Source organism: Narcine bancroftii, chromosome 1 (genome assembly GCF_036971445.1).
Source record: "Narcine bancroftii isolate sNarBan1 chromosome 1, sNarBan1.hap1, whole genome shotgun sequence".
In the NCBI taxonomy this organism is placed as follows: domain Eukaryota; kingdom Metazoa; phylum Chordata; class Chondrichthyes; order Torpediniformes; family Narcinidae; genus Narcine; species Narcine bancroftii.
The window spans coordinates 270,178,378-270,196,187 of record NC_091469.1 but is presented as its reverse complement, the minus strand read 5'-3'; the positions used below and the strand labels follow the sequence as shown (position 1 = coordinate 270,196,187).

Sequence of the window (17,810 nt, the reverse complement as noted above, 5' to 3'; positions counted from 1 at the left end):
CTAATAATTTTGCTATTATCTTATAATCTGAATTAAGTAGAGATATTGGTGTATATGATGCTGGTGTTAGTGGATCCTTCCCCATCTTTGGTATTACTGTAATTATTGCTGTCTTGCATGAATCTGGCAAGTTTTGTTTTTCCTCTATCTGGTTCATTACTTCCAGGAGAGGAGGAATTAATAACTCTTTAAATGTTTTATAGAATTTTACTGGGAATCCATCCTCTCCAGGTGTTTTATTGTTTGGCAGCTTTTTTTTAACATATCCTGTATTTCTTCTATTTCAAATGGTTTTATCAGCTTGTTTTGCTCCTCTTCTTGCAATTTCGGCAGTTCAATTTTAGCTAAAAACTCTTCTATTTTGTCTTCTTTCCCTCGTTCTCAGTTTCATATAATTGATCATAAAATTCCTTAAAGTTCTCATTACTCTCCATTGGATTGTATGTCATTTGCTTGTCCTTTTTCCTTGATGTCAATACAATTCTTTTAGCTTGTTCTGTTTTAAGTTGGCAGGCTAATATTTTGTGTGTTTTTTCTCCTAGCTCATAATACTTTTGCTTTATTTTCATTATGTTCTTCTCCACCTCATACATTTGTAATGTTTTGTGTCAGAAACACAAATTCTCACAAATGAGTCTCTTTAAGATCGGTGACACGACAAGCTTTATTCACAAGTCTGCAGAGTTGGACTCAACCGGCTTCTAGCCAAGTCAAGCCCCGATACATACAGTGCATTGTTTTTTATACAATTTGCTTGTCCTTCAGCATCTCCACTACACTGCTTTAATTGGTTAGTTTTTGCAGAATCATCTGTTAGTCACGCACACCACGATCATTCATGACCTCTGCTCACACCAAATTCTGTTTTTCACTCTTTATCAATCTTTGGCTCCTGCATGTCTCTCTGTAGTTAAATCTGTTGCAAGTCTTTTGTAACATTTTCCAGCTAAACTCCAGTGGTTAGCCCCCTTTTATGACTAATCATCACATTTTAACTTAAACCCTTTTTAACCCAAATTCTCTATCTATAACATTTTGTATTTTATATTTTTGTCTGCCAATTCTCTTCTTTTTGTTGTATCTTCCCTTGTTGCTAGTTCTTTTTCTGTACTTACTATCTCCCTTTCCAACTGTGCTATTTCCTGATTGTAGTCCTTTTGCATCTTAGTTACTTAACTTATTATCTGCCCTCTAATGAAGGCTTTCATTGCATCCCATAATATAAATTTGTCTTTCACTGATTCCGTATTTATTTCAAAATACATTTTAATTTGGCATTCAATAAATTATCTAAATTCTCTAAACTCCATCTATATGTTCTTGGTGGGATGTCCTCCAGTTCTATTGCTAATAACAGGGGAGAGTAATCAGATAGCAATCTAGCTTTATATTCAGTTTTCCTAACTCTCCCTTGAATATGGGCCAACAACAAAAACATATCAATCCTTGAGTATGTTTTATGCCTACTCGAATAATATGAATATTCCTTCTCTCTTGGGTGTTACCTCCTCCATATATCCATAAGTTTCATTTCCTGCATTGATTTAAGCATAAATTTGGCTACTTTATTCTTTTTACTTGTCTTTTGTCCAGTTTTATCCAACATTGGATCCAAATTAAGGTTAAAATCCCCTCCTGTCAATATATTTCCTTGTGTGTCTGCAATCTTCAAAAAAAATCCTGCATAAACTTTTGATCCTTCTCGTTAGGTGCATATATATTGAGCAAATTCCAAAATTCTGAATATATCTGACACTTTATCATTACATACCTCCCTGCTGGATCTATTATTTCCTCCTCTATTTTGATTGGTACATTTTTATTTATTAATATAGCTACACCTCTGGCTTTTGAATTATATGATGCTGCCGCTATGTGCCCTACCCAGTCTCTCTTTAATTTATTATGTTCCACTTCAGTTAGATGCGTTTCCTGCACAAATGCTATGTCTATTTTTTTCTTTTTTCAAGAAATTTAATAGCCTTTTTTGTTTAATTTGGTTATGTTTTCCATTAATATTTATAGTCATATAGTTCAACATGGCCATCTCATATTCTGTTTACACCTAATTTCCACTTCCTCACCACCACCTTCCCCCTTTTCCCCATTTTCATCTCTCAGTTTTCCCTTTTTGAACTCAATGTATGACAACACTTTTAAAACATAAAATACTTCAACAACTCTCACATCTAAAATTCCCTTAACCCCAAATGTCCCCCCCCCCCCCCCCCCGAGTTTCCCCTTGTCCTTTTCTGGGCAACCACAACTCCCCTCTCCATTTGGATTGTGAACCCACTCGCAAGCGTCAACTGATTTCGCAGTGACTGTTATTCTCTCCCATCCAACCCCCTCCAGAAAAGACTTTTATCTTCACATATAACAAAGCTCACCATCTTATTTTCCCCCCTTACTTCCTTTCTTCCCTTTTCTTTCCTTTCTTTAGTTCTTACTTATACATTAGTTTTACATCTTTATATGTAGTTTGTCATCGTTCTTCGTTCTTGTTATATCTCTTCATCTCTCCTTCTATCCTGCAGGCATTCTGCAAATTCTCGTGCTTTCTCCGGATCCGAGAACAGTCTGTTTTACTTCCCCGGGATAAATATTTTAAGCATAGCTGCATATCGTAACATAAATTTATAGCCTTTTTTCCATAGGATCGATTTTGCTGTGTTAAACTCCTTCCACTTCTTTAGGAGTTCAAAACGTATGTCTGGGTAAAAAAATATTTTTGACCCTTGTATTCCAATGGTTTTTTTGTCTTCTCTAATTTTATTCTTTGCCCTCTCCAGTATATTTTTTCTTGTCATGTATCTCAGAAATTTTACTGAAGCAGATCTTGGTTTTTGTTGTGACTGTGGGTTCGGGGCTAGTGTTCTGTGTGCCCTTTCTATTTCCATTCCTTCCTGTATTTCTGGCATTCCTAGGACCTTTGGAATCCATTCTTTTATAAATTCTTTTATATTTGTGCCTTCTTCATTTTCCTTTAGGCCCACTATCTTTATGTTGTTTCGCCTACTATAATTTTCCATTATATCCATCTTCTGAGCTAACAACTCTTGTGACTCTTTAACTTTCTTGTCACTGTCTTCCAATTTTCTTCTTAAGTCGTTCACTTCCATTTCTACAGCCGTTTCTCGTTCTTCCACATTTTCAAATCTTTTCCCAATTTCTGTCACGACTAGCTCTATTCTACTCACTTTTTCTTCTGTACTTTTCATTTTTCTTTTCATTTCACTAAATTCTATTGTCAACCATGCTTTTAATGCTCTCATTTGATCTTGAAAATTTTTTATATCCATCTATTTTACCTTCTATTTCTCTGTTCGAGCTTGGTCTTCTTCATCCTCTTCTGTGTCTACACCTGTGTTTGTGTCTTCTTCTTCTCTTCCTTGTATCTGTGTCTCTTTTTACTTTCTTGTTGAGTTGCTTGCCTCACTTTGCTGGGCATCTTCTTGCACGGCTTCTTGCTGTATAAGTACCGCGCGCTAACCGATTGCGCCACTGGAGCTCTTCGCACGGCTTCTTGCTGTTGGTCCTCTTCTTCTGGGCTAGTCATCTGTTGGGCCTCCTGTTGCTGTTCTTCTTTCCTATCACTCCCTTTCCTGTTGCTTTCCTTTTCTTCCAGCTGAGAGCCTTGGTTGTTGGGCATCCCTTAGCTGGTTGTGCTGTGTTAGTTCACTCCTCAGCTGGGCCCCCCTCCCGTTGGTGTTTTTGTTTTCCTTAGTGTGCACATTGCACGCTTCTGTTTGGCTTAGAGAGCCATTTTTGCAGTCCAGCGGTCGGGAGATCGCGACTCTGCAGGGTCGTCACCAACCTTGGGGAGCGGGCTCTTTTCTCCATGACAGCTCCCTGTTTCTTCATGCAGGTAAGGCCTTCTCCTTTCTTTTCAGGCATTGTTTCTTCTTTTTTTTCCCCATTGTTTTTACTTTTTCCTTCTTGGGTGCCATTTTCTTTCTTTTCTCCACAACTTTTTCTTTTATTTGTTATGTTTTGTGTTTCTTGAACTTTGTATTTTCTTCACTTTATTTCTTCTTTTCTGGAGGGCTTGTATTCTCCCACTGGCCACTACTCCATCACGTGACTCCTCCAATGCTTGTAAATCTTCATGCAATGTCTGGCATCAACAAAGCATGATTAAACTGGGGAAATGTCCCAGCTCTGATCAGCCATTGAATCAGCATTAATTTCAGTTATGGAGATTCTCCTTTGAGCAGTTCAGGTTGATATTCAGCCTACACTTAAACCCTTTAGGTCTGGTCCAACTACCCCTCCACCTCCTCTCTTACCTACTTATTTCCTTGATTAGGGTTCATGGGACGTCTACTGAAGAGTTATGTTACCAGGCCCAGAGTGGGGTAAAACAGGGCTGCAAAGATATCAGAGATAAACGTTCCCCAAAAGCGATAGATGAAGCAGCCTTGTAGGCCAGTGGGGAATTTGAGACAAACAAAGAATGCCACTGATATTGCTGAAGAGAAAAGGAGGCCTTCCTGTTGCAATATCAAAAGCATTTCTGCCACTTTCTGGGCCAGCCTGAAAGGTGACATGAAGTAGGCAGCTGTGAGAGAAAGCAACCCATCCTGCAGTCTGAGGAGGTTGTCTGTAATCTCCATTTAAAATCCCATGAACAGGGAAAATTCTGTGGTCATGGCTATGTAATTTACTTCTTGACATTTTGCAGAGTGCCTCAACAGATTGCAGAGTAACTGAAAAAGCAGTTGACATTTTAATTACTGAGCTACACTCTAATTTTGCCTGCTACTCAAGTTTATGGTCATCTATTTGCACATGTACAACCCAATGAAGCAGTGTTCTCCAGTCCTTGGTGCAAAAACACGCAGACGCACAACTAGACATAACACACCTACAGACAAACAATACATATTCAGGACAAATATTCATATATACAAATTAATAAATATTGTTTCATAAATAAAGAGTCTCGTTCAGCATTCTCACTGCCAAAGGAACTGCTCACACTAACCATTTGAGACTACTATTACCACTTCTATTTCAGATCCGGGAAAGGGCAAGCCATTAGGAAATTGGAAGCTGACTCAATGTGGATACATAAACAAAGAAAATGGGAATTGCCCTCACACCTGGATTAATGTCACTTATTTCTATTTCTCAGGAAGATAAATCTCATTACATCTTCACAAATAAAATAGTCAGCCGGCGCAGAAATGAAACTTCAGAACAGCTGGAGAGATTGGCCATCCCAGTTCTATGCAAGTTAGTTCGATCCACCAATGGGAGTGAACAAGCCAACAGACTGAATGATACTATAGACAAGATGCTTGGAGTCGACACCTTTGAAATCCAATTCAGCAAGGAGTTCAACTCGAGCTGGAGGCCAGCTGGACCAGATTCCCCATTTGATGCCTCCAGTAAGGACCATTTATACATCAGCATCATCGCCAAAAGCAATGAGACTGCCTTCTCACTCTATGTGGAGTCTTGCCAGATGTCAGTAGACACTTCTTCAACAGTAGTCACTCTTTTACAACAAGGGTAAGGAAGAATTTGTATTTTGATGATGTTCCATTTTTAACTCCATCTCTCTTTTCTGGAGTCCCTGAAGGGGGCAATGTATTTCCAGATTGGGATGATGTGGAATTTAGAGGGGACCTTGGAAGTTATGATGAAGATTCCATTTTTGGGGTGTAATTGAGATTCATTGTTCCACAAATTTAATTGTAGATTTCATCTCGAAAGAGTCATAAGAACAGACAAGCTTTATCGTTCCATGTTCTCTCTGACAAAACAGATGTTGGGGAAACTCAAATGAAACAATAATTGCTGTAAGCGTTCAACATGTACCTCAGCATATGTAGATAGAGATCAGTTGACTTTCTGGAGTAATGACAGTTTTTAACAGTTTGAAGTCAATCGAACAGGCAAAGGCCAATAGGAAGAAGCTACGAAGGAACCTTAAGATAAGTTGTCCAGCTGCTTGGTCACAACCTAAAGACTGTTCCACTAAAAAGCAACCACAAAAATTATGTCTTGAGGTCTTTGGAAGTCTCAGGGCCACAACGGTTTATTGTGACTGCAGGGCGAAGGCAATAGGCGAGTGCAGGAAGCAGGTTAGATTGATCATTGTCCATCCTATAGTGGCTGAGATACGAATGATTTAATTGTAAATACATGTACAGTCTGTCTTATGAAACCATTGAGATTCACAGTGCGGAAAGAAGTCACTTGGCCTTTGTGGGTCAGGTTGGTCTCTGTTATACTAAACCAAACCCAAACACTCCCCTTTAGAATTTTTTCACTCATAAAATATTTTTCAAATAGAACAGATTATTGGCAAGTGTATTTACTTTGTTGGCAACAATCACTGAAATGACGAATCTTTTTATTAAATGTAAAGGTCAGAAAAAAAGAAGCTATAAATATTTTTAAAAATCAAACAGGGAAGGGCCACAGGCTTTATTGTAAGCATTTTTGATGCAAAATCTTCTTTTTCTCTTGAAAAGAAAGGACCAAAACCATGCAGGATTAAAATTGCCAGCAGAAATGTGAAAGAGTTGGGCCATAACATCCACTGATAGCCCAGTTCCTGACCAAACCCTTGATTCTGGATCCATTTAACAAGGTGTGGGCAAATGGTCCACTCTCATCTGGATGTATCAGAGAGTTGCAATGTAATATATCATCATTGCAGCCCAGTCAACCTTCTAGAGCAGGGGTGTCAAACTCAAATTCACGGAGGGCCAAAATTAAAAACTTGGACTAAGTCGAGGGCCGAACTAAATATTTATTGAAAATTTTCAACAACATCTGCATGTTTTCTCGTCTTTCAACATATGTAATGTTAAACTTTAGGATATAACTTTAGGAGGATAATGTTACAGGTCAGGAGTAGGTAGCTCAAGTTCACCCTTTGCTTGACCTGAGGGAAACATATTTGGTCCCTGTGGAGATGTAGTCAGCATTCACAGGCTGTGTCCATTTTGGCCTGCATCAGGACTCAGCATTTCCTGCTCACTCCTCAGGCTCTAGGCCTCTATTCACCCTCGACCCACCATCCCTCTACCTGACCAGTCCTTTACCCAACCTCTACTCACCCCTCACTCCACTCGCTCTGCCTCTACCCACCCCATCCTATACACGCCCCTCTACTGCCTCTCCCCTCAACCTGTTCCTCCCTCTACCCGTCTCTCACCCTCTAATCACCCCTCCCCTACTCGCCCTGCCCCTCCCCTTTTACCTCTTCCCTATCCACCCCTCCTTCTACTCATCCCTCCCTCTAACTGCCCCTCGCACCACCATAACTTCCCCTGCCCATTACTCCTCACTTACACCCTCTGCCCATCCCTGCTTACCCACCCACTCAGGCCCAGCGCGCTGCCGATCAGCCTTTGCGGAACAGCGGGGCCCGTGCACAGCCTGCCATGTCCGTCGCGCCGACAGGAAATCACAGGCGCTCGCCAATCTGCCGCACCGCTTGACAGGTGGGAGAAGTGACTGGTTGTGCGGGAAGCCTTACAACTGGCTTGCCGGCTGATGACATCGACAGACTTCTTGTGTTACAATTTTGTTTTCCCCGTTCTCAAAGTTTGCATAGTCAACCTGCAACACTCTTGCTCCCTCCGCGTCCCGTGGATCTGATGCCCGGGTGTTGTTAGGATTCCCAGCAGAAGGTTTGTGTAACTTTACCATTCTGGATTCCTTTTTGAGAATATTCTGGCCATCTTTTAAGGGGGGAGGTTTTATGGGGGAGGGGATAATTTGGGGGTGGGGAAGGATGTGCAATGAAGGGGGAGGATGGTGGAGGTGACATTACCAAAAAACAGCATCGGCTTTCGCTGCAGGGCGGGCCACCTCTAATACATTTTTGAAATGATCTTGCGGGCCAAATATAATTATATCGCGGGCCAAATTTGGCCTGCGGGCCAGAGTTTGACTTGTGTGTTCTAGAGGAAGTCTGAGATTCAAGGACATTTTTTAAAATAAAAAAGCCGTTTTATAAAGACATCAAAAAGAAAACAATTTTGTAATATTTCTGGTGTGGATAAAATCTGGGAAAACTTCTCTCAAAAATCTTGAGAGAGTATTTTGAATAAAATTACAAAGATAGATCAAATCATCTGCTCCCGACCACAAGTACGTCTCCTCCCACTTTGCACAGTATGCACACTTCTGGAACGATGTTTGTGGTGGGAAATTGATGAGTTTATCATGAACTGGCTAAGATATGTGGTTAGCTAAACTGCAAGAATGTACATTTTGTACATTTCTATTTAAATGTACTCCAAGTGGACTTTCAAAGGAATACATTCAATGTGATGAATGCCTCTTTTTAGAATTATAGTCGTACGGCACAGAAACAGAAATTTTGGCCTGACCGAGATGCATATCTACTGTTAATCCCATTTTTAGCCCATATTCCTCTACTGCTTTTCTATCAATGCACCTGCTTCATCCACCTTCTCTGACAGCTTGGTCCACAGACACACTGAGTGAAAAGTGTGCCCCTCTCATCACTTTTAGATAGTTCCCCTCTCCACCTTTGTCCTGTTTTAGACCCCTATCCTTGAAAAAAGACTGTGACTAATAATTATATCTATATCCTTCATAATTTTAGAAACTTCTTTAAGGTTACTCAACCTCCTGCGTTACAGTGGGAACAAACCCAGTCTATCCAATCTTTCCTTGTAATAAAAGCCATCCATTCCAAGACACATCTTAGTGAATCTACTCTGTATTCTTTCTAGAGCCACCCTTTTTTATAGAATGGTAACCAGAAGTGAGGCCCAACTCGTATAGCTGCAACGTGATATCCTAACTCTTGAACTCAATACCCTGCCTGTGATGGCAAGCACGTAAAACACCTTGCTAACATTTTCAGGCAACTATTAATTTCCACCCCAAGGTCCTACTGTACGTCAACATTCCTAAGGCCCCTGCATTAGGCAACCCAAAATGCATTACCTTCCACTAATCCAAACAAGGTTTAATCAACCACTACTCTGCCCAACTTTCTAGTTTATCTATGACCCTCTGTGTACTCAGGCAATCATCCTTGCTATCTACACCTTCATCAATCTTGTGTCACCAGCAAACTTGTTATATTCTCGTCCAAGTCATTTATCTATTGAAATAGACTATATTGCCGATTCCCACTTCTGTTTGTAGACTGCATTCAAGTCAGGGTATGTTTTGTTTCTGACTTTTAAACCAACATGATGCATGGTTAACTTGTCAAGCCTGGAATTACAACAAGCAGTATTCTCTCCTCAGCCTTTCTTTCTGTTTTTGTTCACAACAGCTGCTTAAATTACAACATGGCAGAGGAACACAAAACCGAAAACCAAAAAGAAAAAGTATACTCGGTCAGACTGTCCTCTCTACCATGGCACACTGCCCAGGTACTCTCACCCTTAGCTAAAATGTATCATAGCACGTTTAAACAGAACTTAGATGTGTCAGAAGTTAGGACCAGAGTTATATTGGCTCAATTAGTAACTATTATGTTGCTCAATGTTGAATTATAAACCAAGAGTTTCAACGCATTTAATTTCCAGTTAGTCTATTTGAGGAAGAATGATCTATGAACAGAATGGCATGCACTTCTAAACAGTCTGTCATTTCATTTATCAAAACTATGCTGCAGACTGTCTGTTCCCTTTGTCTCTTTTTCCATTAACTCATTGCTCTCTGGACTCTACTACTGCTACTTCACAAGTGGCTCTCTCCAAGTGCCATTCAACTGTGTTACTTTTTATGACAAAAACACTCAGAAGGCCAGGTGGCATCTGTGGAAAGAGAAATGGCGTTGAAGTGATGGCTTGAAGATCCTTGGTCTGAGGAAGGGTCTCTGATGGGAAAGGGAAGTTATTTTTCTCTTCTTGCAGATGTTTCCTGTCCTGCAGAATGTTTCTAGTATTTTCTTTTCATTTCATATATCTAGCATATGATGCTCTTCTTGAATTTCTAGCACTTTTTGTTAGAGTAAAAAAGACAGGCAGATGCTCAGCACAGAAACAGGAAGTAATCCACTCCTGCCTGTCTGAGATCGTTGCATTCTTCCTCATCAAATTATGCACCTATGCAATGTTTATTATTCATCCCTCATTGAGAAATGGAGGCAGTCAGACATGTAGATTGGTCTGGAGTAGCACACAGGCCAGGCCAGTTGAAGATGGTCGATGTCCTGAAGCACATTCATGAACCATATAGATTTTTTTCTGACACTGGTAGTGTCAAGGTTATTTTCACTGTGACTTTTTTTTTAATTGGAGATTCATACTTGGTTTGAGATAATCATACAGTACAGGGACTTTGGCTCACCAAGTACCCATTAGTGCTCATCCTCTACAAATTTTTTTAAAACTTCCCCTCATACATCCACTCCCCCTAGATTCTAATATTTGGTGGTCAGTCAACATGTACGTCTGGAGCATCCAGAGGAAATCCACAAGATCAGAGGAAGAACATGACAAGTTCTGCACAAGCAGCACCAGATAATGTTCACTGCACCATTGTGTTGCTTGGATGCCACAGTGGGATTTAAACTCTTATCTCTGGATCCATGGTTTGTAAGCCTGACTGTTAGTCCAGCAACTTGAGCACTGTGCTTCTTGCATCCTTTCCATGCCTGCCCCTTTTCCACATTTGCTACATTACATTAAATTTTAGCTTGGAATTATGTCTATCTTAGAAGTAGTTTTATCCATGTGAAATAACTGTCTCTGACAGCTTGGCAGTATAAATATGAGTTAAGGACATTGGAAAAGGTCTCCTAATGTTAAGACAAATATTGTCTTTATGTACTTTTTATTTTGACTGGTATGTGGGTCTCAAGTTTGTGCAGCGTATTGCTTCTGTGTAACCATTGCTAAGAGGTTTTCCAATGGGCAACATCCTGAGGTATATGTCGGAGGTGCAGGGGTTGAAACTTTGTTTTTGCTTCTTAGTTAATTTTATGACTGTCCCTTTAAGAAAAATTGTTGTTTGTAGTGTTACCATAGTTACTATGATGTCATGTCATAATATCTGGGCATATGGGGAGCTTGCTTTCATTCTTCGAAGAACCATGGAGGAGGCGAAAGCATCGAAATGCCTTCCTTTGAATTCATCTTATTTCGTCTTTATCATCTCTTATTATTGTCTTGTATCATTATGTCTTTAAATATAGCCAGATGCTTAGTTTATCCATCATTATGAAAATCTTGATATGATGTTGGATTTATTGGATTAATAAGATAGTAATTCGGAATATTGTCGCTTACGTTTCTGTGAAAATGATGTTTTGAAATTGGGAAATACGAGAGATTGGAAAGTGTCATCTAAATGACGAACAATGGGTTCTGACCCAGAATTATGAATGGAATGTTCTGAATTTTAGTAATTGGTAAAGGGAAGGCCCATCCAAGTGGAAAAGGTATAGAATTCCAAATCAAGAAACGACAATCAGCTGACTATTCACAATGAAAACCTCAGTGGAATGTCGGTCTTTCAGTGGCATTTGAAGACTTGCCACACTAACTCATCTCTCCGTAACCATTATGTTCATTTGTAATGTCATTCTTGACAAATAGCTCAGGCCTGAAACATTGATTGTTTTTGCTTCCTTAGAATACTTTGTGACCTGTTGAAGTTCTGCTCTACTCTGTATTCCACTCAACCCCAGCTTCTGAAGATTTTCTTGTTTAACTCATATCATCATACCACAGTTATCTCAGGCTGTGATGAGACCTTACCTGGAATTTTGTGTTTGGTCTGGTCACTGTCTAGATAAGGATGTACTTAGTATGAAAGGATTCGAACAAATCTTCACCAACTATTTTCCAGAACAAGGAATTTGGTTTTTTGAGGAAAGACAACAGACTGGACCCATGCTCTTTTATTGAGGAGAACTAGAAGTGATTATGTTGAAACTGTGCAAAAATTTGACAGGATAAAGGTGAGGATAACATTTTCTCTACCTGAGGTGTCTAGAAACAGGAGTCATACTCTAAACATAAGAGGTAGGCCATTCAGGACTAGCAGGTCTTGAATCTTTGTAAATCTATACCCAAAAGTGTTGTGGAAGATCAGTCAGACTATATTCTAGACATCACTGTTCCCTCTAAGCTGAGTGTGTGCACACACAAGTTTTGCAACCAGCGCACACAAGGTTAGTTACCTAAAATAATGGAGTAATTAATAATTATATTTACTGAAAATAAAAAATCTCTACAAAGTAGTTCAAAGTATAGAATAAAATCTTAACTAACTATGCTACTTTGTAGAATGCAGTCATACTTGCATTAGACAGTTTTATTAGCCATGAGAGATAGGGTGTGCCAAAATTATCTTAAAACAATTTAAAGTCTACATTTGCACAAGCATTCAGTGTGCACATACTTTTGTCACAGGAAAAAAAATTTGCAAATACTTAGAAATTAGAGGGAATATTGCTAGGCAATGATTGATAGCTTTTTTGGATGTCACTGGAGTCAAGTGATTATGGAGTTGGTGTGGGAGAGTGCTGCTGCCATGATCTTGCTGAATGGTGGAGCAGACTTTCATTTCATATTTCTACCATTCCCACTGCTACGCTTTGCTACCAGTCAGAGTGGATAGTGAAATTCATTCAATTTAGTTCCAATTTCCAGGTTGTATTCAAAAGCAGTTGTGGATGTTGTTACTATAAATGCTAATATTAAAATTATTGTGATACAAGAAAGAAGGTTGTTTTTGGACTGGAAGTTGTGGCCTATGTAAAGTATTTATTTAACATGGGGGTCTAATTCTGTTTCCTACATGTTTGTTCCTCATGACCAGGTTTGAAAATAGCAACATCAAAATAGCTGTCTTTATTAATTAAAAGTTAGTTTCAGACACTGCTTTCTGCCAGTCCATGAGAGATGAGTTAACGATAAATTCTGATTTAGAAGAGATGACTTGTCCAGGGCAATGAAGTAATCTCTCAGCTGAGGATGAAAGGGGAAGTCTTAGATTAGCTGAAAGGGAACAGAATAAACCCTCCACTGTATTTGATGAAATTGCCAGAGAAAGAAAACCAAAGTTGGGGATGTGATCACTTCTTCCTCTTTGGGTCTCTGTCATCAACAGCCAACACAATGATTATAATCCGCCTCTTTTCTCCTTCAGGTGTTTGTTACTTGTCGAGTCCAGTTATGCGCTCATATGCACAGCTCCAGTCCATGCATACCGGGATGTGGGTTTGGCAGTGGTTCACAAGCCCAACAATCAGACATGCAGCAAGTCAGCGCTGGACCTGTTCACATTACAAAGGAGAGCAACTATGGTGAGATTCAAAGAGTTAATTTGCTTTTTCAAGTGTTATTGATCCCTCACTAGGTTATGGTTCAGTTAACCTTGCTAAAATGAACATTGTTGGCATTCAATACTTTTTTTTAAATATTTTGATTTTCAAAGACCCCTACAAATCCAAACAAACAACGTAATCTCTTTCAACAATAGTATACAACATATGGAGTCTATTTTCCCCTCCCTCCCATAATCCAACAAATAAAAGATTATATAAATTAAACAAATACAAAAAGCCAAATATCAGTTAAGTCAAAACCCCTTAAGGGAACTTAAAAAAAAAGATAGTAACAAAGGACATCATCTCTGCCATGACCCACTTCATTGATCGTAATTATTTCACCACTGGCATGGATTGTTGTATTTCCTTTATTCAGAAAGGATATAGTTATATCTGCGTACCAATGTGTTGCAGATAGGGTGTGCAACCCTAACAAATGTGCCATATTTCCTCCTTAAATTGTTCATAATTTTCTCCAGGGGAATACAACTCTGCATTTCCATATTCCATCATGCAATATTTAGTTGGGAGTTGGACTTCCACGTTAGACATTTCCTGGCTACCGACAAGACAACAGTTTAAAACTCATGTCCATGTTTCCCAGAAGGCACAATTACAGATCCTGTGGAAAATCCACCTTTTAATTTTTTTCAGAATTTCCCCCCAGGTCCTCCCAGAAGGAACTCGCCTTTGTACACAGCCAGGTTGAATAGATAAAGATTCCAATCTCCACACCATATCTTAAGTACATTTCCAAAACTTCTGATTTAGATTTATGTAATTTTGTGGTGTGAGGTGTAGTTGAATGCAGGAAATTGTATTGCACCAATCTATACCTGGCATTAATAACAGCTGTCATGCTGTCCAGACACAATTCTGACCAGTACCGTTCGTCAAGGATTGGATACGAACTAAAAAAATTCACAAGAGCTACAGGTTCCAGAGTTAACACCAATCTGCTCCCATTGAAGCCTCCTATACATCAGAGAGACTGTATGTAGACTGGGAGATCACTTATTGAGCACTTTCGCTCGGTCCACTACAATAGCAGGGTAGCAGGGTTCTCCAAGTGGCAACCCATTTCATCCCCCCCCCCCCGCCATTCCTTTGCCATCTGCAAATTGGAGGAACAAAACCTCACATTCTGTCTTGGCACCTTCCAACTGGATGGTATTAACATAGATCTCTGGTGTTAATTATTCCCCCCCACCCCACACCACTTCTATCCCCATGTCTCCTTTCCTCCAGCTACATTCACAGAGCCACCCCTCCCTGATCAATCTCATCTTTCCTCTCCTTTTGTATGTTGCTTTGCACTCCTCCCCTTGCCCTGCCTTTCCTTCTCCACAAACTTTTAATTCAGGCTTTTTACTCATGCCTTGAATAAGAGCTCAAGCCCAAAACGTGTGTTATATATCTTTACCTTCCATGGACAATGCAAGATCAGTTGAGTTCCTCCAGCATTTGTGTTTTTCTTTTGGGGAACTTCTTGATGCAGAGTGGAATGAGCTGCCAGCAGTCTGTAGCCTGGTGCAATCCTTGCCTCGACTCATTGCAGCAACCCTCACTGGTCCATCACCATGTGCTATGGGTCATCTCCTCTGCTTCTGTCTCAGACACGGGTTGATCTCCTCATTTTATGCCCTCTGCTTCCCTGGAATCTACAACCCCTCATGGTTGGTGCCAATCACGGCTGCTGCAATCTTGGGTCCGTCGGCTCCTTTAACAAGCCGTTCAAAGCCTGTACAGAGCTGACAGCAATCGATGGGCAGCTGGACCCTGCGGGAGCACTGTGTCTCCGCACCAGCAGCAATGCCAGCTTTTTTGTTGTTGGATGTAGAGAGCATCTATCAAAAATTAATATTTTCATGAAAGAGAACTGGCCTGAAACATAGTATTTACCTTTCAGCAGAAACTACCAAACCTGATGATTGTTCCCAACATGTGTGTGTTTTTTAAAAAAAAACCAGATTGACACTATAATCAGGACAGGAGTGTTTTTCCATTTGTCTGAGAAATGGCAGAAGAATGAGAGAGGAGTATGTAAAAATCAGTAACTTGGCAACGGTCCAGGTTCAACCATTAAACTGTTGTTTTCTCTTTATTCAAGGTTTGAACTACGCTGCTATTACAGTTGGTATGTCATTAGGAGGTGCAGTGGTGTATTTTGTTTTGATCCTATTGAAGAGATCATTTGTGAGACTACAGTACAGAGGCCCTACCAGATCATTCCACTGATCAAGTCGATGTTCCAACACTGGATCCTGCTGGATTTGTGACATCTTTTGCACCTTTCTCCAGCAGGTTGCAATTAAGGTCTTTGCATTTGAATTCTAGTTCTGTGGATATGAATTTTTGCCTATCTTGAGCATATGAACAGGTAACAGCTGGAAATGCTGGCTCGAGCTTCAAACACTGATTAGTGAAGAACAAGTTCTTCCAGTTTCTGTTATAGTTCAATATTGGATTGATGCCAGTTTGTTAAATTCAGCTTCAAAAATCTTCAAAGTTCCAGATGCTTTTTGTTAAAGTTTCAAAAATCTAACCAACTTGAGACTGTCACGCCATTCCCCTGGACTTAATTAACGCTAACACCAAATCTGCTCTGTTTTTGCAACACATTTCAACAGATGGAGTTCTTAATAACTGAGAAGGGCAAATTTAAAAAAAAATGATTTGAAGTCATTGAGAGTTCAGATGAAGACACGGAATTTAGTTTTTTTTTAAAAAAAAGCACAGAAATGCTGGAGGAACTCAGCTGGTCTCAGGAGACAGTCTCAACAGGCATCTTCTACAAACTTATCTACTCCCACTATACCTCTTCACACTCTTCTCTCAATTCCTCCAACACATCTGCTCCCAGGAAGAGGTTTTCCATGCCAGATTATCAGATGTCTTCCTCCTTCAACTACATGGCTTTCCCTCTACCATAATCAACTTGGCCCTCACCCACATATCCTCCATTACTCGCACGAGGACAGGTTTCCCTTGTACTCACCTACCACCCCACTAGCCTCAGTGTCCAACGTATCTTCCTCTGCGATCTATACATGTTCCCACCACCAGACACATTTTCCCCTCCTACAGGGACTGCTCCCTCCCCCATCAACCATCCCCTTGTACCTACCCTTGTGACCGCAGGAGATGCTCCACTTGTGCCCACACCTTCTCCTTCACCACCATTCGGGGCCCCAAACAGTCATTGCAAGAGAAGCAGCATTTCACTTGTGAATCAGCAAGGTGCATCTGGTCCTCCTGTGGCCTCTTTGACATTGGAGAGTTTGGGTGCAGACTAGATCACTTTGTTGAGCAACTTGGATCTCCCAGTTACCACCCATTTCAATTTCCCATCCCATTCCCTTGCTGACAAGTCAGTCCATGGTCTCATACACTGCCAGACTAAGACCACTCATAAATTGGAGGAACAACAGCTCAACCAGATGGAGTTTCTGTTAAATCCCCTTTCCCCCAGCTCTGTCTCTCGCCACAGAGCCAAAATCAATTCTCACCTCTCCTCTTATCATATCCAATGAACCTTTCGTGGGTCTGGACTTTTCCCCCTGCCAGTCTTCAGTCTTATTCTGACGCCTTCCTGTTTTTTTTTTGCTTATTCCTTGAAAAAAGGCGCAGGCCCAAAATGTTGGTAATATTATCTTTACTTCCTTTGGATGCTGCAACACCAACTGATTTCCTCCAGCATTTTCAGACTAAATCAGTTAAATCTCGGTTTGTACTTCTTAATCTCCATAAAGTGAGGTACTTTGTGGAGAGTTAGTGAAAATAAAGTCCAAATTTCAAGTTCTATGTCTCTCCAACTGATTCACTTATTATCACACTCCAAAGCTCTTGATTATATTGTAGCCTTAAATGCATGGTGGCTTTGATGTTGTTGACTGCACAGTACTGCTCTCATTAGGCTGGTGAGATTTCAATTCTGTGGTTCCAAGCTATCTAAAAGTGGCCACAGAATGACCTGTTCCCTTATCCATGTTGTGCCTCAGGCATCTATCTTGTGTGGTGGAGGTTTCTTCACTACTTGCTGCCCCTGGACCACAGAAAACAGCACTTTTCACATATGAATTGATGACACCCAGTTCTACCTTCACTGTCAGGTTATTGTTCAACATCTATTATTTCATGGACAAACATCCTCAGTAAATATCAGGACAAAACAAGCAGTGGTTTTTGAAACTTGGTCAAAATCTTTTCATAATTTCCCAGCCACTGATTCTCCCCCCACCCCCCCCACCCACCTCCTTCTTTTCCAACATCTGAATCTGAATTAGTTCAAACACTGGAGACATAACTAAGCTTTCAAACACACATCTACATTAGCACTGAGCTGCTCTCCAATTCACTGACTCAGTTCTTATGTATATATACACCTTATTCCCTCCCACCCCTCTCCCTAGGTTTCAGACAAGTTATCTTCATTATTCTAATCTCATTGACCTTGCTCACATTAATTTTTAAATTCTCATCTTTACTTGTAAAGTTTCCAGATTCCTCAGTCCTGTAA

The 17,810-nt window shown here is 40.2% G+C and overlaps 1 protein-coding gene across 3 annotated transcripts in view; it reads left to right on the top strand.

Annotated features, from left to right (window-relative positions):
- Positions 1–17,810, top strand: part of LOC138743403 (uncharacterized) — a 60,163-nt gene that overhangs the window by 26,181 nt on the left and 16,172 nt on the right. The window contains exons 11-14 of one of the 3 annotated variants that reach the window (XR_011344859.1): positions 5,138–5,517; positions 9,281–9,380; positions 13,111–13,267; positions 15,402–15,607. Coding sequence is in view for 1 of the 3 variants with exons in the window: in XM_069898748.1 (XP_069754849.1) it covers positions 5,138–5,517; positions 9,281–9,380; positions 13,111–13,267; positions 15,402–15,529 (765 nt within the window). In the remaining 2 variants the exon portion in view is untranslated. Of the gene's footprint in view, positions 1–5,137; positions 5,518–9,280; positions 9,381–11,589; positions 11,918–13,110; positions 13,268–15,401; positions 17,094–17,810 lie in introns of those variants that run through there. The other 2 variants (XR_011344862.1, XM_069898748.1) reach the window with 2 other exon arrangements.